General features: G+C 44.1%; 1 protein-coding gene across 1 annotated transcript; it reads left to right on the top strand.

The window, feature by feature from the left end:
- The first annotated feature begins 1,646 nt into the window (after positions 1 to 1,646).
- On the top strand, positions 1,647 to 26,859 carry Lpl (lipoprotein lipase). Its single transcript, XM_059244514.1, has 10 exons — positions 1,647 to 1,949; positions 9,716 to 9,876; positions 13,680 to 13,859; positions 15,581 to 15,692; positions 16,653 to 16,886; positions 17,558 to 17,800; positions 19,625 to 19,745; positions 21,271 to 21,453; positions 22,618 to 22,719; positions 24,706 to 26,859. Coding segments are annotated over exons 1-10 (1,425 nt in total). The 5' UTR covers positions 1,647 to 1,861; the 3' UTR covers positions 24,707 to 26,859.
- Positions 26,860 to 27,301: the final 442 nt, after the last annotated feature.

Genomic DNA, 27,301 nt, shown 5'->3' on the forward strand with positions numbered 1-27,301 from the left:
TCTCTGAAAGTTGCAGGCAGAGATGCAGGTTGGTTTGGAGTCTTGTCAAATCACGTTTATATTTGAAACTAGGCTGTGTGGCTGGCTATTCTAGATAAAGCAGTAGGTATTTCTGCTCTTCTGTTTTTCTGCCTTTTACCCCACTGTCACGTTTTAAAATTAGAGCTTCCTATATACTTTTCTTGGAGGTTGGCCACATTCTAGTTACGCACCCTGGCATATCTCCTGCCATTTCCAAAGTTGTTCAGTGGGGTTTCGCTCTTGCCAGCTTTCAAGATTCGTTGCATGCTTTGGAGCCAGTAATGAACATGGATAATACACTGTTTGAGGATTGCAATGCAAGATGAGATACTGAGAAATGGGGACAGAACTCGTCTACAGAAAAGCATGTTCAACTTTTATTTTATAGTTTTGAGAAAACTTAAAAAGTGAGTCTATACTAAAGCTTATGGTGTGTGTGTGTGTGTGTGTGTGTGTGTGTGTGTGTGTGTGTATTATATAGAGAGGACCATATTAAAAATATCGGGATCAGTAAGGAGAGACAGTTGGAGGTTCTGATTTTTTGAGGTGGCTTCTCAGCATTAAGGTGGGGAGTTTAATGTTTATTTTTTTTCTAGCCAATCAACATCCTCTTCATTTAAAAAGATTCTTACAAGTATTCCGAGTTTGGGGGCAGACAGGCATAAATACGATGTGATTTTATTTTTCTTCTCGTTCTACATTCAAGTCCTAATCCACTTTGCAAGAGCTCAGTGTTCACCGAGCCGAGTACAATACAATATTAATGCATCTAAAAAGTTGCACAGTGATAAGCATAACGGAATTCAGAATATTTCTATCAGCTATCACTCCCTCACCCCCACCCCCCAGCACTCCATATCCCTTCACCTTGGACCATCACTAATCCATTTCCTGTCTTTGTAGGTTTGGAATGGTGCAATGCGTGTCTTTTGGAATTGCTTCTTCCACAGAGAATCCAGTATAGCTTACAATATTTGTCCATGACCTTCTGCCTCTGAAGATATTATTCTTGCGTTTCTTGCTGAATTAGAAAATCGAGTACAATTTGCATAAGGCAAAAATTAGAAACTAGTTAACGCAAGTGGGCCCGTGTTCTTCTACCACAGAAGGAAATCCGTATTGCCAATGATAAAAAGCAGACTGAAGGCACTAGGCACTGAGCACTGTACGTCATAAGGTCCCTTTAGCGCGGGGGAGGGAGGAGGGGGGCAGGAGGGGGGAGGTGGCAGAGGGTACGGTGGAAAGAAATTCTCAAGTTTAACAGAGAGGATCCATGGGGGGGGGAGGGGTCAAAGTGTTGGGCAGCTATCTTTTAAGAGCAAAACTTCCTCCTCTCGACAAAACTGATCGCTGAATACTTAACATAAACCAGTGTAAACCCCACCTCCCTGTCCCTACAGGGGTCCCTGGGGAGCAGGTTCCTCAGGGTCAGCAAACAGCCGCTTAAACCACAAGCAAGCTTTCCCTCCTGCCCTTTCCCCCTCTTCTCGCTGGCACCGTTGAGCCTCGCTACCGTTTGCTCAAATATTTGGAAGTGAATTTAGAGTCCTCCCCCCAACTTATGATTTTATAGCCAATAGGTGATGAGGCTTATTTGCATATTTCCAGTCACTTAAGCAGCAGTGGAGTGGAAACCGTGTCAGACTCGATTCCTCCTCCTCCGAGGAATTCTGCCCCTTCCAGCTGCCCTGCCCTCCCCCTTTAAAGGCTGACTTGCCCAGCGGCGCTCTACGGCGCTCCAGCCCTCTGGCGCCTCCTGCTCAATCCCTCGCTACGCGGATCCGCTCCCTCCCGCCAGCCCGCACCGCGCTTTTCCCGCAGCAGGAGGACGCGCCCGGAGATGGAGAGCAAAGCCCTGCTCCTGGTGGCCCTGGGAGTGTGGCTTCAGAGTTTGACCGTCTTCCACGCAGGGGTGGCCGCAGCAGACGGTACGTTTTGCGCGCCAATTCGCCTCCACCTGCAGACCCGGCCCGGACCACTCACTTCCTCTCCATCTGAAGATGGGAATGAGAAAGTTGGAAGGGGAGCACACTGGGACTCCCGGGCGCTGTAGGAAAAGGGAATCCCTGGGAGGGTGGCTGGAGAGGAATTCAGGAGGAGCAAGGAGAGACTCAGTCTCTGATCACGCTGCGGCGACTCCGGGTTCCCGCTTTTTTCTCTCTCTCCCGGATTCCTGCTCTGTCCCTTGCTCTCTCCGGCCGCGGGCCATCTCAGAGAAAGGCTGGGGGTGTGACTGAAGGGATGGGGGAGATGTGGAGGTCGGGCGACGCAGTTGTGACAAGTTGTAACCTCCTCATAGGGAGTGGGAGCGCTGAATGCAAGGCACGCGGGCCAAGGTGACACTAACTTGGCTGGGACCATGAGTCAGACCCCTCTGGCGGCGGGAAGAGTGAGCTGAGTGTGGCTTCTTCAGGGGTGGGGGTGGGAGTACGCGTTGTCTGCGTCCAGGCTGCATAGGGGATTGTCGCTCTCAGCGCAAGGCTATGAGCAGGGAGTGGGAGTGTGCGGTGGTGCAGGGGAACGCGTGGCCCCGAGTCCTGGGACCTAGCGTCCTGCACGCGTTCCTGGGCCGGGGAGCCCTCCAGTCTCCAAGTTCTTGCGCTCGGCTTAGCTCAGTACCCAAGGAAGCCCAGCGAAGGGCGGATCCTCCGGTAAACGTGGCTCAGCCACCAGCACTCTGGCTTTGGGGTTGCCAGTTCAGCACTCTATCCTTTCTGTCCTCCCAGCAAAGGCACGCCCGAGGCGAGGCACTCTGTTAGCTGGGAGAACGCGGGGTTTTCTAGCGTCGCAGGGAGGTCGCGGTCACCACTACAGTCACAAAGGCGGTCACCCACAGGGCGCTGCCTGCTCTCTCTGCCTAGAGAAGACTACTAGGGTCAGTTAAGAGTTTCTTTATGGCCTTGAAGTCGAGACCTGCCCACAATTGAGAAGCCTTGTAACTTGAACCTTGGTTGAGCTAACAGAGCAGAGACTCAAAATGTAACTGAACCCAGTCATAAAAGGAGGCTGATGTTTCCTTGTGTTGGGGCTGGTGGAATCACCGTGAGGGTGGTGTCCCCTGGAGGTGCTTGAAGGTGGCACGTCCACAGCCTAATTCCAGTCTTAGTGAGGCTGGGACTACAACTAAAAGTGAGCTTTATTTCTGCATATAGTTGTAAATGTCTTTGCTGAGCTATCAAAGAAGAGAGAATTCATTATTGGAGAACTGCAAGGAAGATAAGAATCTCAGGTGTTTGAGGACACTGGAGAGTGTGTCTTTCCTGTGGCAGGTTGTGTTTCTGCATACTTTGCAACTCTGGTTAAGGAAATAGGAGCAAACTTTCAATTCATAGTCCAGAAAGCACATCACAGTATAAAACTGCTTTTACTGTAAACTCCCCCAGGGTCCTCCACATCTTAAAGTTTTGCTACTGTTTCCTTAGAGGCTCTGGACCCAGTTTCTCAGCTACTTAGTGTGTCATCCTTGTGGGGTTAGCTGCATGGGCTCTAACTTTGGGGAAAAAAACGGCAAGATTTAAAGTGCCCTGAGGTTCTCAATCTTATACTTTGATTTAAATGGACATTTAAGTAATTGCGTAATAATTTTGGATTTTAGCCCACGCTTCATTTTCTTATCAATAAGATGTATTAGGGAATATTATGCCGAAGCAGATGCAAAATTATTCTCTCTGATCATCTTTCTGTTCTCTCTACACGCCCTTTATAGTGGGCTTCTTCGATCACAGCACCTTCTACAGAAGCTTTCTCCGCAAATGAATTCACCTAGGGGCAAGACTGTGAGGAAGGCGCAGATTGGAGTGAGCCCAGCTTCCCTTTGGGCTCCGAGTTTCCTTGTTCGCTCTTGATTTTTTTTTTTTTTTACTTTCTGCGAACAGTGTACAAGTATGAGAGGCATTGTCCTGGGGTGCCTTCTTCCTGGAGCCTCTGCAGCCTTTCCTGGCCCCAGTCAGGAAAGTAGAGCTAAGAGGAGCAGAGGGAGCCCTGCTCCGTGCAGCCCTGTTCAACCCGGCACAGTGCTCGCTTGCGGGTTAATATCAGAGTTAAATACCTGGGTAAGGACAGCAAAGCAGCAAATGTCACTGGGAGAGAGCTTGACAGGGGAGTGATTGATTAATAGCTGCATTGAAAGGTGGGGGAGTGAACTGGGGGAAAAGTCGCAATGGAAAGATGTTCAGTTTCTTTCACGGAGAGTATTTTTAGCACAGCTTCCCTTTGCGGCTGCGCTGTAGAGGAGACTGTTATACTCAGCTGTCTGCTCTGTTCTGTCAGATCGTCCAACATGCCATGTCCTGTCCCTTTTTCCCCTGACCACAGCCTGTTTCCACATTATTACCACCAAGACTGCATCTTTTTGTTTGCTTGTTTGTTTTTGTTTTGTTTTTGAGGCAAGGTTTATCTGTGTAGCTTTGGCTATCCTGGAACTCATTCTGTAAACCAGGCTGGCCTGGAACTCATAGAGATCCGCCTGCCTCTGCCTCCCTAGTCCTAGGATTAAAAGTGTGTGCCACTATCATTCCAATGACTGCATCCTTTTATCTGGGAAAATGTTCTGGCCACCAGAATGGTGGCTGGTGATGACTTTGGGTCACACACTGTAAAGAATTCAATATAAGCATCATTATTTTTTCAGGTCAAGAAATGTCATCTGAATATACTAATAGTTCTTTCTCTGTGTCTGTCTGTCTATGTTTCTCTCTGTAGATTTTGTAACCTGATAGGAATTTTCGTAAGAGGTCCTTGTCACATCTACTCTTTGCAAAAGTTGAAGCTTTACCAGTTTTTGAAGGATCAAAATAATAAGATTGTAGCTTACTCTGAATCTAAGAGTTTGAAATTTGAAGGAAAAAACAACAACTATAACAAACCTCCCCTTCCCCTGCCCCCTCCCATCCACACTCCACTGTGAGCAAAGTGTGACTTCACATACCTGTCTAAGAACCACCTTAAGAGTGTCTGTCTGTGAGGAGTAGCGTCACTTTAGTACTAACACATGTTAGCTTGTTCTTGTGGAATAAGTGAGTATTGACGGGGATGGAAGGAGTGGGTAATCTTAGGTGACATAACATATGTAAAGTTCACATACGCTTGTGCCAACTGATTCTTCGTGCTCTCCCTAGTCTGTTCTCCCACACTAACTGAATTATTTTCTAGCTGTGACACCAATGGTGACCTTTGAATGAGTAAAGAAAATGTCCTCACTGTTCACTGGCTCAATGACCAAAGCCGCTCGGGGTCTAATCCAGTGTTCATGGCACCCACTCCATACCTTGGTGTGTGTGTGAGGTCTAATCCAGTGTTCATGGCACCCACTCCATACCTTGGTGTGTGTGTGAGGTCTAATCCAGTGTTCATGGCACCCACTCCATACCTTGGTGTGTGTGTGAGGTCTAATCCAGTGTTCATGGCACCCACTCCATACCTTGGTGTGTGTGAGAGGTCTAATCCAGTGTTCATGGCACCCACTCCATACCTTGGTGTGTGTGTGAGGTCTAATCCAGTGTTCATGGCACCCACTCCATACCTTGGTGTGTGTGTGAGGTCTAATCCAGTGTTCATGGCACCCATTCCATACTTTGGTGTGTGTGTGAGGTCTAATCCAGTGGTCTTCATGGCACCCACTCCATACTTTGGTGTGTGTGTGAGGTCTAATCCAGTGTTCATGGCACCCACTCCATACCTTGGTGTGTGTGTGAGGTCCAATCCAGTGTTCATGGCACCTACTCCATACCTCGGTGTGTGTGTGAAGTCTGATTCTATGCAATCCCACTCTGACCCAAGTTAATTTAATCTTGATATAGAAGTTTGCAGAAGCTTTTAAACTGCATAGAGTCAGGTTCTTGGATGGTAGAGAGTCCAAGTGAACAACTGAGTCTAGCCCTTCTCAATACCAGATAGGGCTATCTTGAAGTCAATAATTCCCTTCTGGGGAAAAAAATTATTTATAAAATTAATTATGATGGAAAAGGCCTCAGTCAGAACTTACATTTTATTTTTTCCTTTTCTATTTCAACAAATTAATATAAAGGTTTCATTTATGTACAAATATTTCTAATTGTATTTTTCCCATTGATTTATTTAATTTTTACAACCTGACCACTGTTTCCCCTCCTTCTTCTCCTCCCAGTCCCTCCCCCCACCTCCTCTCTGCCCCCAGGACATCCACTCCTCCTCCATTTCTATTCAGAGAAGGGCAGACCTCCCGTGGATATCAACCAGACATGGCCTATCTAGTTGAAGGCTGGACGAGGCAACCCAGTATGAGGATAAGGGTCCCAAAAGCTAGCACAAGGGTTAGAGACAGCACCTGCTCCCACTGTTAGGAGACCCACAAGAAGACCAAGCTACACAACTGTCACATATCTGCAGAGGGCCTAGGTCAGTCCCGTGCAGGCTCCCTGATTGTCGGTTCAGTCTCTATGAGCCCCTGTGAGTCCAGGCTAGTTGATTCTGGGGTTTCTTGTGGTGTCCTTGAGCCCTCTGGCTCCTACAATCCTTCCTCCCCTTCTTCTACAGGATTCCCTGAGGTCCACCCAATGTTTGGCTGTGGGGGTCTGCATCTGTAGAACTTATATTTTAAGTAAAAAAGTGGCATGGCATTCTTGTTTTTGTCTTGAGGCAGGGTCTTAGTATGTTACGCTGACTGGCCAGAAACTCAGCATGTAGACCAGAATAGCCTTAAAAGTGGCCTTAGTTTCCCAAGGAGTCTAGTAAAAAGCATAGTTGGTTGAGGGCGGAGTCGCTGATAACACTAGTTTCCTTAGCAACAGTTACCTCAGATTAGTTCAAGATCATCTGCCACTCCAGCAGTCAGCCCAGGGTGCACCTTGGTGATGAATACTCAGGGAACCACCCCTGCTGTCCATCTTTTCAGCTGATGCTTTAGGGACCACAGAAGTTGGGAAAGCACACCAATTGATCTTTAGGATACCTAGACACTATTACAGGGCAGCAAACACTGGCAACATGAAAACTTCCTACAGCGTTAGACTAAGCAGCAGGAAGATCTGTGACTTTGTATCTAACACAGAACTGAAACTATCATGGAGCTCACTAAACAGCACCATCTCCGTGTGAAAACAATTACACTCGCACACCGGCGTGCACACAATCCTTCCCATTGAAAGTAAAGTGAAAGTTCCCATGTGTAAATCTACGTGATGGTGTATGAATTCCTGTTTGTTCGTTTGTTTTTTTCTCAATCAGCAGTGGGTTCAATGGATATACTGGCTGTAGGGAATCCAACCTGAGCCTTAGATATGGATCTTGGCATTAAACAGATTTTTTTTTCATGAAAATATACAAAGTCAGCCTTAATAATTGGACGACAGTGAGGGAGCTTGTCTGCTGGGCCATTCAATTGTCTCTGCTTGAAAAACACCGATAATCAGGCTGACAAGGTGTTTTAGCAGATTAAAGCCATGCGCCAAGCCTGACGGGCCTGAGTTTGATCCTCAGATCCCCCACGGTGGAAGGAAAATACCTGCTTGAACAAATTGTTCTCAAACCTGCACACATGTGTTGTACTACACATGTGTGTGACTAAAGTGTAATAAAACTAAAATAAAAGACTGATAATCAAACACAAAAAGCCAGGTGGTTAGAGAGGAGGATGAACCATTAGAGGAGGAGAGAGGTGGAATCAAGGGAGGCTAATTTCCTTTTAAAATACTTTCTAAAAATAAAGTAACTTCTTGCGCAGAATGAGGTTAATTAGGCTAAACACATATAACATTCTTTTGCACCAACTAGTAAGATGAACAGTGTTTTCTGGTTTGCGAGGAAGAAGAAAGCCTGTGTTTTCAAATAAGATGAGAACTTGCACATGTTCTTGGTGGCAGGATGGACTCTGAGTTGTTAAGAGCTTTAAAGATCAGGAGTTTAGCACAGGCCCTTAGTTGGTTAAATGCTTTCAGAGTGTTTAACAACGATTGTGAAACTCCTTTCTTTCTAGCAAATACCATCATGAAGAAATGTCTCCTGTGTGTCAGGTAGTAGAGATTTGCTGGCTGTGTGCACATGTACGGTTGAGTTACTGCTGATAATGACTCACTCGGCAGCTAACCACAGCATTTAAAAATAATCTCTGAAGCGGGAAATGCTTGCCAATCTCAGATGGTTACATGAGGAGCCCAATTTCAATGTCTGTACTGTCGCTCTTACTGCATCCTTCCTGGGTCCCTTCTCGGCTTGACTGTAGCAAGGCCAGTTTGAAATTCAAGGCTTCAGATTTTCAGTTACAAAAAAGGATTCAGATTGAGACATGGGTAGTGTCTTAATAATCTCAGTTGTTCATTTCCTGAAATTTTTAAGAGAAACATTCAAATTTCCTATTTTTTAAGTCCTTTGTGGCGTGTTTCCTAAAAAAGGTCTGCTTGTATTAGTAACATAATAATTTTTACTTTCTATAATAATCATAAAGATTTATCAGCATTTAGCTATATGTCAATATATCAAAAGCTAGGTATATTGTCTCTCCTTATCCAGTTTAAGACTTACTATGAAGAATGAATAGCTCCTTTACAGCAGATTCAGTGTCATTTTACTTTATGTATTTATTCATTTTGGTTTTTAGAGACAAGGTTTCTCTGCGTAGCCCTGGCTATCCCAGAACTCAGTATGTAGACCAGGCTGGCCTCGAATTCAGAGATTCACGTGCCTCTGCCTCTCAAGTGCTAGAATTAAAGGTGTATGCCGCTGCCACTCAGCTAAGATTTGCTGTGATTTGAAAGGTTTGACTTGGTGTGGAAGATTGTAAGAAAAAGGGAGAGCAAAGCTACCTAGGAACAACGTATGGACCGTAGCTCACACATGCCCTGGTATCTCTGGACATTCCACTCTCTCACAGTGGCTTGAGACAGTACAGGTTGCCATTAGCAGGGGAAAGGCTTCCTCGGGCTCTCAAGTTTTCTTCTTTTAAAATTCTGGTTCTGGGGAGTCCTTTCTTCAAATGAGTCTAATTGTGTTGTTGTGGGTTCTAGGTTCTGCTTTCAAATGAATCTAAATGTTAAATTATGATTGTGTTGCTAGTCCACCCGAGTCACTTGAGGCAAGATGAAATGAAGGAATTTCCACACTGTAGTTCATGTGTGTGAATTAAATACACAGCCACACTCTCCCTGACTGGAAGTGGGCCGGAAGAAAGGCTGACAGTCACAGACTGCTTAGCTCATGATTCAGGTCATCTCTGTCCACGCTGTCACCACTGGGACGTCTGGGACGTCGGTCATTCCCTTTCAATCCACCTTCTCTTTTTCTTTTAAAGATATTTGTATGTGCACATGTGTGGTGTGTGCATGATGTTTGCACATGTGGACATGCAAATGTGGAGGCCTGAGGTTGATGGAGGGTGTCTTTCTGGACCACTCTTTCACCTTATTCTTTGAGGCAGGGTCTTATAATCAAACCCAGAGCTCACCGATAGGGCTATTACCACATCTTGCTCTGAAGACCCCCACCTCTGCCTTGTGAGGCTGGGATTACAGCAGGTCACCACTCCCACCTGGCATTTACATGGGTTCTGGGGTTCTGGACTCAGGTCTTCATGCTTGCACAGACTCATATTTGTTTTTTGAAAACCTACTTTAGGAAAATCAAGGATGTTCTTGACCTTGGTTGTTTGTGAACCTAAAACCTTTAAGTCCCAAGTAAAACCAAATAAGCCCCCAATTAATCTCTCCAATTTCCTTTTCTGTAGCGGGAAGAGATTTTGCAGACATCGAAAGTAAATTTGCCCTACGGACCCCTGAAGACACAGCTGAGGACACTTGCCACCTCATTCCTGGAGTAGCAGAATCTGTGTCTGACTGCCACTTCAACCACAGCAGCAAGACCTTCGTGGTGATCCATGGCTGGACTGTAAGAGTGGTTCTGGAAGTGGGTTAGGGTCAAGCAGATCCCAGCTGTTGGAAGCCCATAAACTATATCTGTCTGCTCTCTGGGTAGACTTGAGTAGAGGCAATCTTGTTCAAGGTAGTCCCTACAGCCCCAGGTTCATAAACTCTTCCCCTGGCTAGTACCCACCTCTGTTTTGACACAGTGCCTGGCTGGTGCCCTTGAATCCTACATCCGTGGAGGTGGGAAAAGGATGTTCCACTCAATACAAGATGTTACTGTTTCGGGGAGCCAGTGGAAGTCTAAAATGATACTGATACACACAGGATGAGCTTGCCCAAGATGAAGAAATCATTCATTCATTCATTCATTCATTCATTCATTCATTCACCAAAAGGCCCTTTCCTGAAGAGTAAGAGGAGGCCAGAGCAGAAGAGCTGTTCAGGTGCCTCTTGGCTGTTTGCCAGCTTTGTGATATGATCAAATCATTTGTCTTCTCTAGGCCTCCGCTTACTAACCTGTAAAACAAAGGGCTTGGACTAGACTTCTCTAAGGCCCCTTCAATTTGCCCCAGTTATAAACTTAAGGGAGTTTATCAGGGAACTGTCATGGAAGAAAGCTGGAGAAAAGGCTTACGGAGATAATTCAGTCTACAAAGTGTTTGTCTTGCAAGCACCCGTCCTGAGTTCTATTCCACCACTTAAAAAAATAAATACATAAAAAGCAAGGCACAGAGACAAACTCTTACAATTTCGGGGAGGCAGAGACAGAGAGGTCCGCGGGTCTCACTGGCAAGTCAGCTTTGCTACTCCGTGAACTCCAGATTGAGATTCCCATCCCAAAAGCAAGGCGGACAGCTCCTGAGGACAACCCCTCAGGCCGCCGCACAGACACATGCTCACACATAAAAACAGAGAGGAAGAAAAGTACAAGCTGTGGTCCAAGCTACTTACGGAAAATGCTCATACATAGCCCCTCCCAAATACGCCAGATAGTTGATTTACATGACGCTGTTCTTACGTAAATATTTTAATTTACCTTTACAATTTTCAATTTCTAGTGAGCAGGTTGCATTATTTATTAAAAATAACTTCTATGAAATAGGTGATTAAAATGTGTCACCTTCCTGTTAGATACAACTTTTGAATGCTATCGCTGGATATTGAATTCCAGTGAGAAGAATTAGGTAAAAATGATGTATAACCAAACCAGCTATCTCTTCCCATATAATGAACTGATCTTTTTATTGAAACCATAGGGCAAATGTTATCATTTCCATGGATGTGTCAGCAACAGGACTCATACAGATGTATTTTTTTTAAGATGTACCCATTTACTAGTGTACATAGTATGGTACATAGCATATGATGAAAATTTAAATCTCTAACATAAGCCGTAAGGAGGGCAAAGATCTTTGAGGTGCTTAGAGACATTTGGGATGCACACAGCTCTTAATACTTTCCAAGAAGTTTAAGCTCAGTGAGCAACTTCTGCACAGGAAGCAACGGCGTGTCTCAAGTCTTAAGCGTCCCAGTCTCACCCTGAAAGAACTGAGCGCTTTAGGAAGTTGCAGCGGGGTGGGGAGAGCTTCCCTCTCTTGCTAACGTGACATAACAAATGCAGTATCCAGACACAGTGCCAGATGCTGCCGGTGGTCCTGCTGCTCACTCATCCCACCTGTGCTCTTCAGGTCACGTGTCCTGGTGTTTTGAGCTCTAGGCTCAGGCTAGGTTGCTGGCCAGACAGCCTGTGGTTCCCTATCGCAGAGGCTCGCCTTGTCTGGAACCATAATAAAGCCAGCTGATCCTGGCTTATCTGAGCAAAGGCAGGCTGGGTTCAGTCAAACCACCTGCTAGAGGTAGCAGAGTGGACTCTGGTTCCGAGACTTGTCTGTCAAAGGCTTGTAAGAAAAAAAATCTAGAAAACAAGACCTTTCCTGGGTAGAAGACAGTGCTCAGCTTCCTCAACCCCTTTTGTTTCTTCCGTTTATATTTTATGTTGAAACAAAAAAAGAAGGATTAGATTAGGTGCTACTGAGTTAATAGAAGTATCCAACCGTATAGGTAAGTAGGTCACCTGCCCTTTTCCAGACTGCCTGACTTGGAAACACTGATAGAGAAAGAGGTTCAACAGAACCCAGAACAAACAGCTCACCCGAGATAAGCTTCCAGGCCACTCAAGGGCACAGACTCAGGGTAGTCAAGACCCTCTCTGTCACATCAGGAGAACTGCCTACTCCCACTGGAGCTTCGCGCTTGCTGGTTCTCCCTGTGGGGTGGGAAGATGATGGTCAGCGCAGTTAGCATTACGTTCTGGAGAAAGGCACTGTTTTCTCATGGCCTTGCTTTGGAGCTGCAAAAGGTAGTCAGCGTAGCAGTCAGGAAGGAAGGTGAGGGAGGTGGTTAGGGCACACTCTGAACCTGGATTTGAAGCATCCTGCCTCAGACATATTCAAAGAGGCTTAACTGGGTTCCTTGTGGGCTGATATCACCTTTGTACCTTTGTTACTCCGTTTTTCTCTCCATGCTTAAAATCGTTGTGGAGCTGACCCTATGCCTGCAAGGAGACCGGACAGCAGACTGGTCACAAGTGGAAATGTACGAGGGAGCTTTGAGCCATTCTGAGCCAGCCTTGTGGTGCAGGTGTCCCAGAAAAGCTGAAGTTAGTTTACAGAACTGATTAACAAGAGAGGTAGAACTACAATCCATATCTCTTAGGCTGGCCTTGCCCCAACACAGGGCACAGAAACTAGGTGAAAAGTTGTGCAGTTTGTCTAGGGCACAGAGTGAAGCGAGGTTCATGTTTTTGTATTTCAGTCTAGAAAACACACAAATAACAAGACAGGAATCTGAAAGAACTCATCTCATGAGTGTAAAACTCCAAACGGAGCCAGTAGATTGGGGTATCCATGGTTCCCATTTCTCTGCTGGTTTTTGTAGTTCTCCATTGTTACCTTAAACACATTTGTCACAGTGTTCTACGTTCAAGGAATAATTGATAGCCTTTCCTGTGGCTGCAATGTGACCTAACAACATCCTTAGCCAACCAGTCTTTGTAGGGAAAGCAGTGCATCTGCATCCCTTAAAAATATCTTCCTTTCTTATTTTGCAGTTTTGAATGTTGAGCCTCGAGCTCTGCATCTGCAAGCCCAGCACTTTGCCACTGTGCTATGCCCATCCACCCCAGCTCTGCACCTGCAAGCCCAGCACTTTGCCACTGTGCTATGCCCACCCACCCCAGCTCTGCACCTGCAAGCCCAGCACTTTGCCACTGTGCCACGGCCCCCACCCTCTTTCCACTTCTGTTTTTCGGATAGTCTCACTAAGTTCCCGAATGCTGACCTTGAAGTCACGCTGTAACGGAAGCAGGTCATGAGCTTACCTTTGCTTTACTCTTCGGAGGTGCTAGGATTATAGACATGCCTGACAGACCTGGCCTTTAAGTCTTCTGGGAAACATTTCCCGGCTTGATTGAAAGTAATTAACCAACATTTCTTTTCTAAAAGTGTTTAATTTGGCTATAAACTTTTAATACATCGACCCTGATCTTTTTTTAATAGTGTAAATTGTTGATGTCTTACTAATTGATAAAATATACTTTTTAAAGCGAGTTAATCCCCAGCCTGCTGTTCCTGAGGCCAGCGCACTCCCTGGTATACTCACACTTGCCCTGGAAGGGGAAAGAATAGGAAAGAATTAGGGTACCCCTCGAAGTCTGAGTGGTCAGGCTGAGTCAGTGTGCTCCCACGCAAATTTATATCTCTCAGTTCATGTCGTCGTATTTACAATGAGTTATACTTAGGAGAAATCGTGTATTATCCTTTTCAGGTGACAGGAATGTATGAGAGTTGGGTGCCCAAACTTGTGGCCGCCCTGTACAAGAGAGAACCTGACTCCAATGTCATCGTAGTGGACTGGCTGTATCGGGCCCAGCAACATTATCCGGTGTCGGCTGGCTACACTAAGCTGGTGGGAAACGATGTGGCCAGGTTCATCAACTGGATGGAGGTAAGACTGGGAAAGGCTGGGAAAGACTGGGAAAGGCTGGGAAAGACTGGGAAAGGGAGCTTCCCGTGCTTAGGAGAAAACTCTTGGTGAGAGCCAGACAGGTGGCTGATTTTTTTTTTTTCATTTTTACCATGATCTGAGGTGTTTTCTCAAGCATTTCAAATTTTCACAAGGGCATTTTTACTTTGTGGTAAGAATGACTAGATTATACAGCCAATAAATGATCCTACCCTGCCCCATCCTTCGATAGTCCAGGGAATAAATCTGCTGGGACTAAGCACCAAGTGGACAGCATCAACAAAAGCCTGGTTTTTTAGGACAGAGGGAAGATGGCGTGTTCAGCCACTTCTTTCTGCACCAGCTGGCTGTCATGGGCATTGCATCTGGCTGTGACTCCTGTTAGAATACCAGCCTCTTTAACAAAATTGTAAACAGTGTTTGGCTCTTAGAGAAGCTATTGGATCCAGGTGACTGCTGAGACACGCACAGTCACCATCCTGGTTTGGGGCAGAGATGAACTGACGCAGGGAAGCAGTGAGTGGGACGTAAAGGACATGACATAGATAAGGTCCAGAACTGGAGCTGCATGCAGATTTTACCCCCTTCCTTCTCTTGGGGGCCACACTCTGGAAGTTAACTTTGAAGGTTTTGGGGGGCTAAAGAGAAGCTAGTACTCTGACAGGGCCAAGTTATTTAAAGCAGGGAATTAGTTGCAAAAAATATACTTTAATCATCAAATGCCAAAATTTATTTCTTGACTTTTTTGCCAGTCACACAAATGAACTTGGAAGAACCAGATCACAGCCTTGGGCCCCAGGCTTCTCATTTGCTGTCTTAGTTAGTTTTCTGTTGATGTGATAAAACATCATGACCAAGGCAGCTTAGAAAACAAAGCATTTAATTTGGGGCTCAGGGTTTCGAGGATTAGAGTACTTGACCATCATGACAGGGAGCATGGCAGCAGGCAGGCAGGCCCGGTGCTCACATCTTGAGGCACAGCCACCAGGTAGTTAGAGACACTGGTGATGGTGTGGGCTTTAAAAACCTCAAAACCTACCCCCAGTGACACACCTCCTCCAACAAGGCCACACCTCCTAATCCTTCCCAGATAGTTCCACCAGCTGGGGACCAAGCATCCAAATACATGAGCCTATGGAGGTTATTCTCACTCAAACCACTGCACCCGCTGATGCAGAGAGCTGAGCTGTATGTGCCTGTGATCTGTTCCCTTTCCATATGTGCCTGTGATCTGTTCCCTTTCCATATGTGCCTGTGATCTCTTCCTTTCCATATGTGTCTGTGATCTCTTCCTTTCCCTATGTGCCTGTGATCTCTTCCTTTACCCGTAGTCTGCTTCAGTCATTGCTTGGCTAACTTCAAGGAATAACAGAATGCAGGATATTTGGACTAGTCGATAATGTGCAAACGTTTATATGTACACTTAAACAGTATATATGCATCTACTATGTATACATATTTATTTCTATGTATAAGTAATACATTTTTGGATGTTTGGAAGAAATTCCTAGTTTCAACTTGTCATTAAAGAAAAAAATCTCAACACCACAGAATTTGTCTTTAACTATCACACGAAATCAGTAAAATTCATTTACAGTAGTTGCCAATGTTTAGAATCAATATTGATTTTCATTTTTGTTACTTCTAATTTTGGTGTTTGGCCAAGAGCTACACCAAGACATTTTTCATTTGTTCTCCCCCAGGAAGAATTTAACTACCCCCTGGACAATGTCCACCTGTTGGGGTACAGCCTCGGAGCCCATGCTGCTGGGGTGGCAGGAAGTCTGACCAACAAGAAGGTTAACAGAATCACTGGTAAGAGGCATTTTTTGTTCATTTGTCACAAGAGCCAATGTGACCACCCTTCTGGAAGAGAATCAGAGCTCCTTTTGTTAGTACCCACACGTGTGGCATTGGGGCATGTGCCCAATGTTCATCATCTCCTGTCTCAGCTCTTGGTTTCCATCCACTGGCCATGGCACACAAGTAGATGATAACAGCACTAAGTACAGAGGCCCACACATTCCTCCGAGAAAGAGTTCTCACCGTCCTCGGCTCCACTTGAGCTAACAGACTGCATATATGCCATCCCCTCTCACATCAGTACCAGCGAGACTGACAAGGACTGGTTCTAGAGAGCATCTGGAAGAAGACAGTCATCTAGGAAGTGGCTATGAATGGCTTGGTGTAGAGAGAGGGGGAAAATAATTGATCATGGATTAAAGGTCTTCTCAGACTCAGAAATAACCTGAAGAAATCAGGCCATTGGGTGTGAAAAATCACTGTAGACTGGTCAGTTTAAAAGATGCATGTTAGGCCTGACGGTGCAAGCCTATAGTACTAACACCCCGAGTGGGGAGGTAGGAAGTTGAAAGCCCTTGTCAGCTGCAGTGTGTGTTTAAAGCCATCTAGTAACAGGAGCATCTGGAGAGAGGTGGAGAATAGGGGGATCTCAAGTGTGCAGGCTACAGTAGAGTATATCCGTAATCGCAGCATTATGGAACTTTAGGAGGAGGATCAAGAGTTTGAGGCCAGCCTGGGAGAATGAGAGAGAATGAGAGTGAAACAGCAGCAGAGTGAGTGAGCAAGATTCCATTTTAGAAGAGCTATGCCTACTTTTCTGACTCTTAGTCATGGGAGGATCCAACTCCTAAGACAAGGAGCTGATTAGAATTCAGGAGACTTCCGATTACATTCGAATGAGCAGGATGCTGACCTAAGGACCAAACTCACTACAGACTCTACAATTTATGGGGCCTTTTCTTTCCCACCAAGGCTTGGATCCAGCTGGGCCTAACTTTGAGTATGCAGAGGCCCCCAGTCGCCTTTCTCCTGATGACGCAGATTTCGTGGATGTCTTACACACATTCACCAGAGGGTCACCTGGCCGGAGTATTGGGATCCAGAAACCAGTCGGGCATGTTGACATTTATCCCAACGGAGGCACGTTCCAGCCAGGATGCAACATTGGGGAAGCCATTCGCGTGATTGCAGAGAGGGGCCTTGGAGGTGAGTTTTGAGGCTTAGATCTCAACGACAGTATTGTACCCTGTCCACTGCCTCTGCAGGGTGTGGCTTCAGTATAGACACTTGAGGGAAGGAAGGATGGCTCAGTGGGTAAAGCAGATGCCATGCATGCGTGAGGACCCAAATTCAGATCACAGAACCCACATAGAAGCCACATGCCATAGTGCCTCTCTGTAATCCCAGAAGTCCTACAGTGACGTGGGAGGCAGACAGAAGAATCCCCCGATGCTTGCAGGCCAGCTAGCCTGGGTACACAGTGGCAAACAAGTGACCTTCTCTCAAACAAGGTGAAAGGCAAGGACCAAGTTGTCCTCTGACCTCTTTGCTCTTAATTTAACAATGACGCCCTTTATGATGTGGTTTCTAGACCTGTGCTTTTAGAAGCACCTAGACATGGTAGACATTTTCAATAAAGTGAAGGCTGTGTTAAGCTGGAGGGAATCAACTTCTGCCTCGGGTGTCATCGATTCTGGCATAATAAACATTCATATATGTAAGACGGCAAGAGTTGAAAGTTCCTCGTCAACTTTTAACACTCAGCTTGACAGTTATGGAGGGAGGTGAGGGCATATCCTAGTGGAGAGGCTGACGTCAAGTCTACCCTAGTGCAAGGCAGTTTCTGGAGAACTTACTTCCCACGTCTTTTTGTGCAGATGTGGACCAGCTGGTGAAGTGCTCCCACGAGCGCTCCATTCATCTCTTCATTGACTCCCTGCTGAATGAAGAAAACCCCAGCAAGGCTTACAGGTGCAACTCCAAGGAAGCCTTCGAGAAAGGGCTCTGCCTGAGTTGCAGAAAGAATCGCTGCAACAATGTGGGCTATGAGATCAACAAGGTCAGAGCCAAAAGGAGCAGCAAGATGTACATGAAGACTCGCTCTCAGATGCCCTACAAAGGTAAGCTGGAAGCTGTGGGAAGGAGGGAGAATTGGATAGTGCCATCTCTGTTATCATGGGCTGATTCTGTCTATTGAAAAAGAGTTAATGAAGTGATGTTACTAAGTCCTGAACCCTCACTTATACCTCTGTTAACACAGAATGTGCCAAGTCATATGTCCATCTTGCATGAACTCATTTCCAACTCGAACTTAAGGCTTGGCCTCTTGCTTAAAACAAGACATAAAGACATACAGGGGGAAATGAGGAAGGAGGTTGTATTGTAAGACACATCTGCTGACAGGGACTGATTTTGGACAAATTGCCTTCGGTAGAGCCTGGGTGGAAGCCTGAAGTAAGGGCACTTATTAAAGAATAGTTTCCTCAGACAAAGCAGTGTGCTTCAGCAGTGCTTTGTAGATGTGCAAGATGGCCCAGATGTTAGAGCACACGTTATTCATAGAAATCTTGTAGGCTATACGAGAAGCCTCATTTTCCCCAACTCTAGAACCAGGTATGAGGTACAGAAGAGGCCGTCCTCTAAAGACAAGGGTAGGCTTACACAGGGTCACCAAGCATTCTGTCTGGACTTCCTAGAGACACATGGACAGCCCCCACCTCCAGCCTCTCTTGCTGTGACCTCCAGCACTGCCTTAGCCATAGGATGATTTATCTCCACTTTTGAATAGTCCTGGGGTTTGGTTGTTTTATTTTTCTCTTTTTGCTTATCTAGCTACTTATTCTCATTATAAAATGAGCTATAAGATTGGCATAGGGTACATGCCTGTAATCCCAGCCCTTGGGAGGTAGAGGCAGGAAGATCAGGAATTCAAGGTCATCTTCAACTACACAGTGAGTTTGAGGCCAGCTGGGCTACATGAGATCCTGTCTTAAAACACACACACCACTACGCACACATATATTCAGTGCACAATACCACTTAAAACAAATAGAGAAACTAAATAAAGATTGGCATAAGAAACCACAAGAAATTGTACTGAAATGTTTTTCAGGAATATAACCAAAGTAACATCAAAATTCAATTCTGCTTTACTCTTTGCCATTAGAGCTAAGGATGTTGGATCCCAGCTTAACAGAAATTGCATTTAATAGACAGTAGTATAATAAAAATATGCATAAGAATCTTGGGTTGCAGGAGACAAGCATCAGAATGATCCCCATTATAGTCACGGTAGCTATGTTTCAGGCACAAGGTTTTGGTGAATAAGTGGGGAAGAACAGGGAAGAGATGCTGAAGTTCAATTTCCTGCTTCCAGAGGTACTTCCTAAGGCAGGGCAGTTTGTAAGACAGACCTGAGGGCTTTGTGTTGGTGCACAGGAATTCACTGTATTGTGTGTGCCGCATGCCACACTGTGCAGATGGTGGAGGGGCAGAATGAGACCAGAGTTGGGGGATGGGGTACAGTGTCCCCACGAAATGGGAAGGAGCAAGGCCATACACATAATAAAGCAGCAAGTACCAAATGTGCTTGGTATAGATGTAGAAATATAAAGTGGCCAAGGCAAGTAAAGGTCACAAAGAGCCTTCTGGATATGTTTGGCTATTAATTTGATTTCCCTGGTAGTTCCTTCCAGCTTGGCAATTCAGATACAGTTGTGTTTCTCCCATGTACTGCAGCCACACTGAAAAGCACGTAAGGTCTGCACTTCCAATGGAAAGTGTTTCCAAGCCACTTGGATGGTCTAATGTGTGCACTTCCTGTTTGGGTCCTTGGAAGACATTTGTTCTATGGGTCTGAACTGCTTGATTGTTTGGGGACTATGATGTTTCCATGAAGACTGACATGCCTACCTTTGTTCCAATGTCCTCCCCTCCTCTTACAGTGTTCCATTACCAAGTCAAGATTCACTTCTCTGGGACTGAGAGTGACACTCAGCTCAACCAGGCCTTCGTGATTTCTCTGTATGGTACAGTGGCGGAGAGTGAGGACATCCCCTTCACTCTGTGAGTAGCTCGGGACTCATCTCCAGTCTATAGCTAGGTCACAGCCTCGCTCCTTGCCAGAGCTTGATCTGGAAACAGAAGCGCACCACCACCACCCCAAAAAGAAGCTCCAGTTTAAGAAATTAGAATTTAGCTGGGCCATGCCTTGAAATTCCAGCACTCAGGAGGCAGAGGCAGGTGGATCTCTGTAGAGTTCAAGGCTAGCCTGGTCTACATAGTGAGTTTCAGGACAGCCAGGGCTATGTAGAAACTCTGTCTCAAAATACCAAAAAAGGAAAAAGAAATTGGAATTTAAAAATGGAAGTCTTGTACCATTTCATATGAGAAAATACTGTTTTCTAATTTCTGTTTTATTTTTGTTTACTGTATTTTGTGTTTTCTATCAACATTTCAGGTCTTTATTTCTTTCATTAAAAAAAAAGAAGCAGTGACAAAAATAGTTAAGTTCCCCCCAAAAAGTTGACATTATGAAGCAGGGATATGGCTGGGAGGTGATGCACTTACCAAGCATTTGTATGTGCTCCCAGCATCACCAAGAAAGAAAGGAAAAAAGAATAAAAACAGTTGTAACAAGAAGCTACTCTACAACATAGACAGACAGATAGATGATAGGTAGGTAGGTAGGTAGGTAGGTAGGTAGATAGATAGATAGATAGATAGATACATAGATAGATAGATAGATAGATAGATAGATAGATAGATAGACAGATAGATAGACAGACAGGTGGACTGGTAAATATATAAAATGTTATAGATAAAAAGCCCATGACAAAGTATTACTCCTTAGTTTTGATTAGGGAAAATTTCATGATACCCTTTAATAATTCCTAAATGAACACATATTCTAAAATACATGATAACTGTGAAATGGCCGAGCAGGACATGTACACACTGGTTATATTGTTGGTTGCTAGAACTTTCCACGCAAGGAAGACAGTGAGGAAATAATTTTCCGTGGCTATAATTACAAGGATTAAGATGGTTTCTTTTACAATGTATCTTGAAGAAATATTCAGTTAATATTTTTAAAAATTTAAGTGCAGCATATTTATTATCATGGAACACATAATACCCCAAATTGAGTATTAATTAACACTGAGTCAAAGGTCATGTGAGTTATGATTTATAACATCAGTAGAATCAATATAGCCTCTAAAAATTAGAATTCTTGAAAAGTAGGTAAAACATGATGAAAATAGAGCCAAGTAGAGGACTGAATATATGCTTTTTAATTAAGTGAGCATATGTTCATACATGTATAAATTAAAAAGGAATACATGGAAATAAAATTGGCTAATGGACATTTTTCTCTTAAGAGCTGTACTGAGTAGTTTTTGGTGTTAGGAGGAATTCTGGACCATGGGAAAGAGGTGTGGGATCTTAAGATAGGGCAAACACTGCTGACATGCATCTTGGACATGTTTTGCATTTTAAAAATATCATCCGAACAATAAAGCTATTTACATCCAGGGAGGAGAAAAGGCTAATTCCTAAAAGTAACTGAATTTGTGAACTTTTCACTCAGGCCTGAGGTCTCCACAAACAAAACCTCCTCCTTCTTGATTTATACGGAGGTGGACATCGGGGAGCTGCTAATGATGAAGCTGAAGTGGAAGAGCGACTCCTACTTCAGCTGGTCGGACTGGTGGCACAGCCCCGGCTTTGTCCTAGAGAAGATCCGAGTGAAGGCGGGGGAAACTCAGAAAAAGTAAGTGACCGCAATGGTCCCCACACTCTGCCCGGCTTCCTCTCATTGCCTGGGGGGACCTTCCTGGAGCCTTGAACATGCGGGTGCAACTTTAGGAAGCCCTCTTTTCAGTCCTGTGGGACCTAGTTAATTAACCCAGAAATGATTCCAGAATATTCTTTCAAGGCCACACAGAGGAAGGGGGACAGATTGAGCACCAACAGTTCTTGGGACTGGAAGGGTTTGGATTTGAGATGAGATATATAATGATATATGATATATATAATAATATATGATATAATGAGATCTCTTGAAGATGGGACCAACTTGTGTTTCACATTGCTCTTGCACACACAGTCCATAGGTAATTTGTACATTTTCATTGACTGCATTTTGACTATAATGTACCACATGCGGTCAGGTGTGGAATTTGCCACTTGGTGTACAAAAAGGCTTAGATTTTGGAACATTTGGGAATTTAGACTTTTGGATTGGGGATGCTCAGCCTGTAATATTTCTGGATTTCAAGTAAGGAACATATACTGAACTGGCCACAGTTGTTTGGAATGAGAGCTGGCATCAGAAGCAGGCAGTCTCAGTATGCATCTAACACTATTTCTTGCAAGCAGAAAATAGTTACAAAACGTGGCACAAATCTTAGAGATGCTGAAGAGATGCTGACATCTAAGGACTAAAAGAAACTCTTCAAGAAGCAGCAGAGTCTCAGCCCAACCCCCGACATGTCTATAAAATGATTTGCATAAAGGGTCCCATAGAACTGAAATCTTCACACACATGTTCAGGGATTGTGCAAGCATGCCATTGATAGAAACAACTCTTTAAAGGAGAATTGAGAAGTTATTTCTTTTTCTGCCGTTTACTTTTATACAAAAACTTTTAAGACATGCTAAGGATAGAAAAACTCTGTAGATCCTTTGTTCTCAAGGCAGTTGGAAGCTGATGCCCTAATTCTCTGATAGCAATGCTAAGGGGTGGTTCTGTAACTCCTCTGCTGGTCAGACCTCCTGAGTGAGACGTGACCCCAGTGGCATACTTAACTATCGGAAATACCGCCACAGTTAACTCGTGTGATCAGAGGGTTTAAATGGCCCTGACCAAACACCCATTTTGAACGGTTGTTCTTATTGTTCCATATGGCATGCTCACATCTGCTTGCTCCCACAGGGTCATCTTCTGTGCTAGAGAGAAAGTGTCTCATTTACAGAAAGGAAAGGATGCCGCAGTGTTTGTGAAATGCCATGACAAGTCTCTGAAGAAGTCTGGCTGGTGAGCGTCTTGAACCTCAGCTTTCTAAGCATCCTCTCAAAGTGGCTTCTGCCCAGCTCTTTACCCTGCAGCTCTTGTGGTCCCTGTCTTTAAGGTGTCTCTCTAGCCCTTCCTTCTTATCTATGCTCATTTGCTTTATTTCTAACACTTTAATACTCCTTTTCTTTCTCACCTTGCTGACCTTCATCTCAGATACACAAGTTAAATTTTATTTTAACTTGAACTATTCAGAAGTCTTCACTACTGCGTTTCCCATGACTGCAGGTCTGTTAGCTGCATAGATGCTGTCTGAAGAAGGGACCATGTGGGTTCTTCTGTGGGGTCAACTTCTCCCAGGATACAACTAGAGACGAAAGTGTCTCATATCAGCTGTAGCCATATAGTGACAGACTCTCTCTAATCGCCACAGACTGCAGGACACAGGACCACAGGGGAGACCTAAACTGTGTCAAAACCCCAAAGATGGAGAGAAAATGGAGTTAGAGTGCAGGAAACCGTTCTCCTATCTCAAAACAACTGCTGGTCGTCCTCCATGACCTCTAGGGCTAATCCACATGGCAGCTGGCAGCGGAATCTTTCCAGCACGTCAGTGCTAAGTGGAGACCAAGCATATGACCTTCCGTCTGCTCTCCCAAGTTCTCAGGATGTGCTGTTTTCATCCCTCCCCTCGCTCCCCTGCCAGACGCCAAGTGCTAATGGGTGACATATATTAAAGGGGGACTATTAGATAGTGCCACACAGGCAGTGACACAGAGACAGCACAGGCTGGTCACAGAGTCACTGGGAAATAGAAAAAAAAAAAAGCACTTGCTTCTGCTTTATCCTGATGCCTAGATTATTATGGACAGAAGTATCAAATGAAGACGCCTCTTCAGAAAGAGACTATTAGAGATCCTATGTGGAACACCTCCCTTAAAATGTCTACTTAAATATAATTTATATATGCTCACTATGGATAGATGAGGAAAACCGGACAAAAACAAAGTAAAACCAACAAGGCCTTATCGGTAACATTTGACATGTGATTAACAATTTGATTTATATCCTTTCTCACTATACATATATGACATGTGTATGTTTTCATATCACAAACATAGAATTATGGCAATAAATGAAAAGAAGAGACCATATGGACCTGAACATTACTATGAATGCCCAAGAGGGCTTTGCCACAGAGAATAGTTACCAGCATTAAGCTGGCAAAATGACTTTTAACTAAGGGGAGGAATAGCCACCAAGCTGTAAATGCTTTGCCACTTAAAAAGTGTGGATCCAAGGCAACTTCATACTTGCCTCCACTCTGAAAAAGGGGGCTCCAGGATAAAAATTTAGATATGCACATGAATACACTTATGTACACCTACCTTCCTACCAACCCATCTGTAACTTTTAGTAGATATGTGACTATAAAAATAAAGTCCTCTTTAATAAGTATAAATCCAAAACCTAAGGGAACAACCTCAACTGTTTATGAGGCACTCTGGCCAGACTATTTATTTGTAAGAAGTTATCTAAGAAGGTCTAATGATGCACCTTTGGTCTACTCATAGGGTTTCTAAACAACAAACACATAAGCAGCCATGTCTTGCAATGCACTTTAAATTTAGGAGGAGGTCATTATGAATCAGACTGACAATACTCTTCAGGGGTTTCAGCTCACAGGCTCTCAGTCTACTGTTAACTCCTCAGAAGGTGCAGATTCCAAGAAAAGACTGAAGCAGCCATTTCATTATGTTTAGAGCGTAAGGAAAGCTTTGTAACTTTTGCCATCCCGTGACCCAGTCTTCTGAAGATGGTGCTCAAATCGAGGCTGATCTATACATGCATCAAGTGTGTCTCCTGCTTTCCCAGATCTAGGATCTGCATCTCATAAGCTTTGTTCTGAATGTCCATTGGATACTTCTTCGTCATGGCGGCAGTGGGGCGGGAAAGGGTTTGTAAAAGGCCAAGCGGACGATAAATTGTCCTTCTTCTATTTTTCCTCAGACACTGGACAATTCAACAAGAGAAGAAAGCACTTGAGTTCTTTGAAGACTGAAGTAAACGAAGTAAATTTTATAAACAAAGGAAAAAAATACCCTTGTTTGGGTGTTTGAACGTGGGTTTTCCTGAGTATTAATCCCAGCTCTATCTTGTTAGTTTAATTAGAAGACAGGTTCAAACACTAAAAAGTGGCTAACACCAAGTGAGCAGTCTCATGGCCAACAGCATGTCTTCCAGCATCGGAGGACAGCAGATAGGAGAAGCATGGCGTCTTTTGTCCCTTAAGAAGGAATCACTGGTTCCCAATAAATAAGACTCCTTTGTGTGGCCCGTCTGGTCACGGTTGAACATTAGTGAGGGCCTCTGATTTTGTCAAAATTCTGAGCCCTTTTCAAAGTTTTCTCCAAGTCTAATATAGATAATGTTTCGTGGCATGAATGAGAGCTATTTCTTTAGCAGTTGAAACACCTGGCCTTTGTAACTAGTTCTTTTACCATTGGGATGAAGCCAAATAAATAAGTAAATTAGTAATCAGGGACGTGTGACTTAGCAAAAGCAAAGGAGGCCAGAGCTCATGAAATCCTGAGCCTTGGTCCCATGGTGACAAAGCACAAGTCAACAGAGATGCAGAACTAGCTGAGTAATTCTTAATAGACTTGAATTTCTATGGCTTAATCTCTCCATCTTTTAAAAGTTTGTCTTATAGTTTAACATTGTTCTCTGGGTAGATGTTGAAAATGTCACCTTATAATTCAGGTGCCATATAAATTGAACTGAAAGAAAATAGTGCCTCGTTTGATTTTACTTTTATTTTTTATTTTTGCTTTTTGGAGGAAAAGTCTCACTTGTTCCACTCTGTAGCCAAGCCTGACCTAGAACTCAACTTTGTTGTTCAGACTTGCCTTGAACTCTCAATGATCCTCCTGCCTGAGTGCTGGGAATACTGGCATGAACCACATCTGGCTTGATATCGTAATTTTATTACCAGATTTTTCCCATTTGTTTTCATCAACTTGAACACACTCAATAGCCAATAGTTAGCATTTAGTCTGAGACTTCTCGGCCATGCCTCTGTCACACTTCTAACACACCACGTTCATTTCTAGTTTAGATGTGATCAAGTTCAAATTCTGCATCATGCAAAGTACAAATTTTAGATCAGGACCACTTTACCACATGAAAGTTGAAATTACTAGGAGATATGCTCATCAGTGCTTGTAAATTGTTGTGTACAAAGAAGGGAGTTGTCGATTGCAATAGTCACAGGAAGCACCAGGTGGGCTGCCACTGTTTGTTTTACTTAAAAAAAAGAAAGAAAGAAACTAATCAAGAGTGAGTGAACAATTATTTATGAACTAGATCTCATATTTTCAGAATGTTTTTACTGTGTATTAATACAAAGTGATAAAGAAGTTCTATGCCAGAGGCTATTGGCTGGGAACACAAACTGTGAAATGTGTGGGTGTCTGAACAACTATCCACATGCAAAGCCCCACAAATGTAATTGTCATTCAGTGTCATTTGGAAAGGAAAGAGTCAAGAGATGTCCTGGAAAAAGGTCAGAGAAGTAGTTCCAGATATGCTGGAATGTCAGCCCTTGCTAGGAGAAGGGTGGTTGTACCTATGTAATATAGGACAAAAATGACTGATTTCATCAGGCTTGGAGACAATTCTAATAAAATGATGTACAATTTGTCACTGTCACCTCTTTTATTGCTAAGTCATTGACTTCGGGTTTTCATCAAGGGCTCACAATTTTAAAAGATCCAGCCAACCTGTGCATAGCACTGGACATTCTGGCTTCTAAAGACATATATATTTCTGCATATATATGTGTGTGTGTATACGTGTATATGTGTACACATACATACATATCTCAATGATACTTTGGCTTTAAATTTTATTTATTGGCTGTAAATATATGTGTGGGTGTGTAAGAGAGCTTGTAAACCCTGGGAGGGCTGTTGTGGCTATCTGCAGTGTAGATTTGTGGTGCTAACTTTGTGTCCATCTCCGTCAGTGATGGTCTGTCTCACTGAGCTAACTTAACTCTGGTGAAATAGTACAATGAAATAGGCTTTTAAAAGAGGAAAAGAAATTCACTTATGTGAAGAAATGAAATCTGCTTTTAATAAAATTGACAACATTTTATCATGATACTAAGTCATCATTTTGTATCATTTTAGCCCTTCTAGAGTCTAGGAAAATTAGATTTATTCTCAGGGCAGATTCAGTCAGCAAATTTTGACTGAGTAAGTCATAGAAGTAATGTAAGTTTCCCATTAGATGTGTTCCTGATCATCTACTAAAATCAAATGAATCAAATTAATCTCAACTCCTCCTTTACGACAATGCACATGTCCAGACTTCCCAGTAGTTATTGCTACACTGTGGATACCAAGAAGTTCATCACATCGCGGATCTTTCTTTTATTCTTACACTGCTCTAGACAGGACTCCCCATCTGTGGACTAAGCATGTATACAGATACACAGAACAGTGAGGACAGTGCAGAAATCAGTTTCCAGAGTGGCCACAATGATTGCTGACATGTGGTATTAACACCATTGCATAGTCTCTGCCTCAAAGATCTGTGTGAC

The sequence above is a fragment of the Peromyscus eremicus genome, chromosome 17 (genome assembly GCF_949786415.1).
Source record: "Peromyscus eremicus chromosome 17, PerEre_H2_v1, whole genome shotgun sequence".
Taxonomy (NCBI): Eukaryota; Metazoa; Chordata; class Mammalia; order Rodentia; family Cricetidae; genus Peromyscus; species Peromyscus eremicus.

Bases quoted from the DNA above. Each gene is read 5' to 3' on its own strand.
- Lpl (XM_059244514.1), top strand. From the start codon at position 1,862: ATGGAGAGCAAAGCCCTGCTCCTGGTGGCCCTGGGAGTGTGGCTTCAG. The intron at 16,887-17,557 runs GTGAGTTTTGAG...CTTTTTGTGCAG, and splicing joins TGCAGAGAGGGGCCTTGGAG to ATGTGGACCAGCTGGTGAAG. The intron at 19,746-21,270 runs GTGAGTAGCTCG...CTTTTCACTCAG, and splicing joins GAGGACATCCCCTTCACTCT to GCCTGAGGTCTCCACAAACA.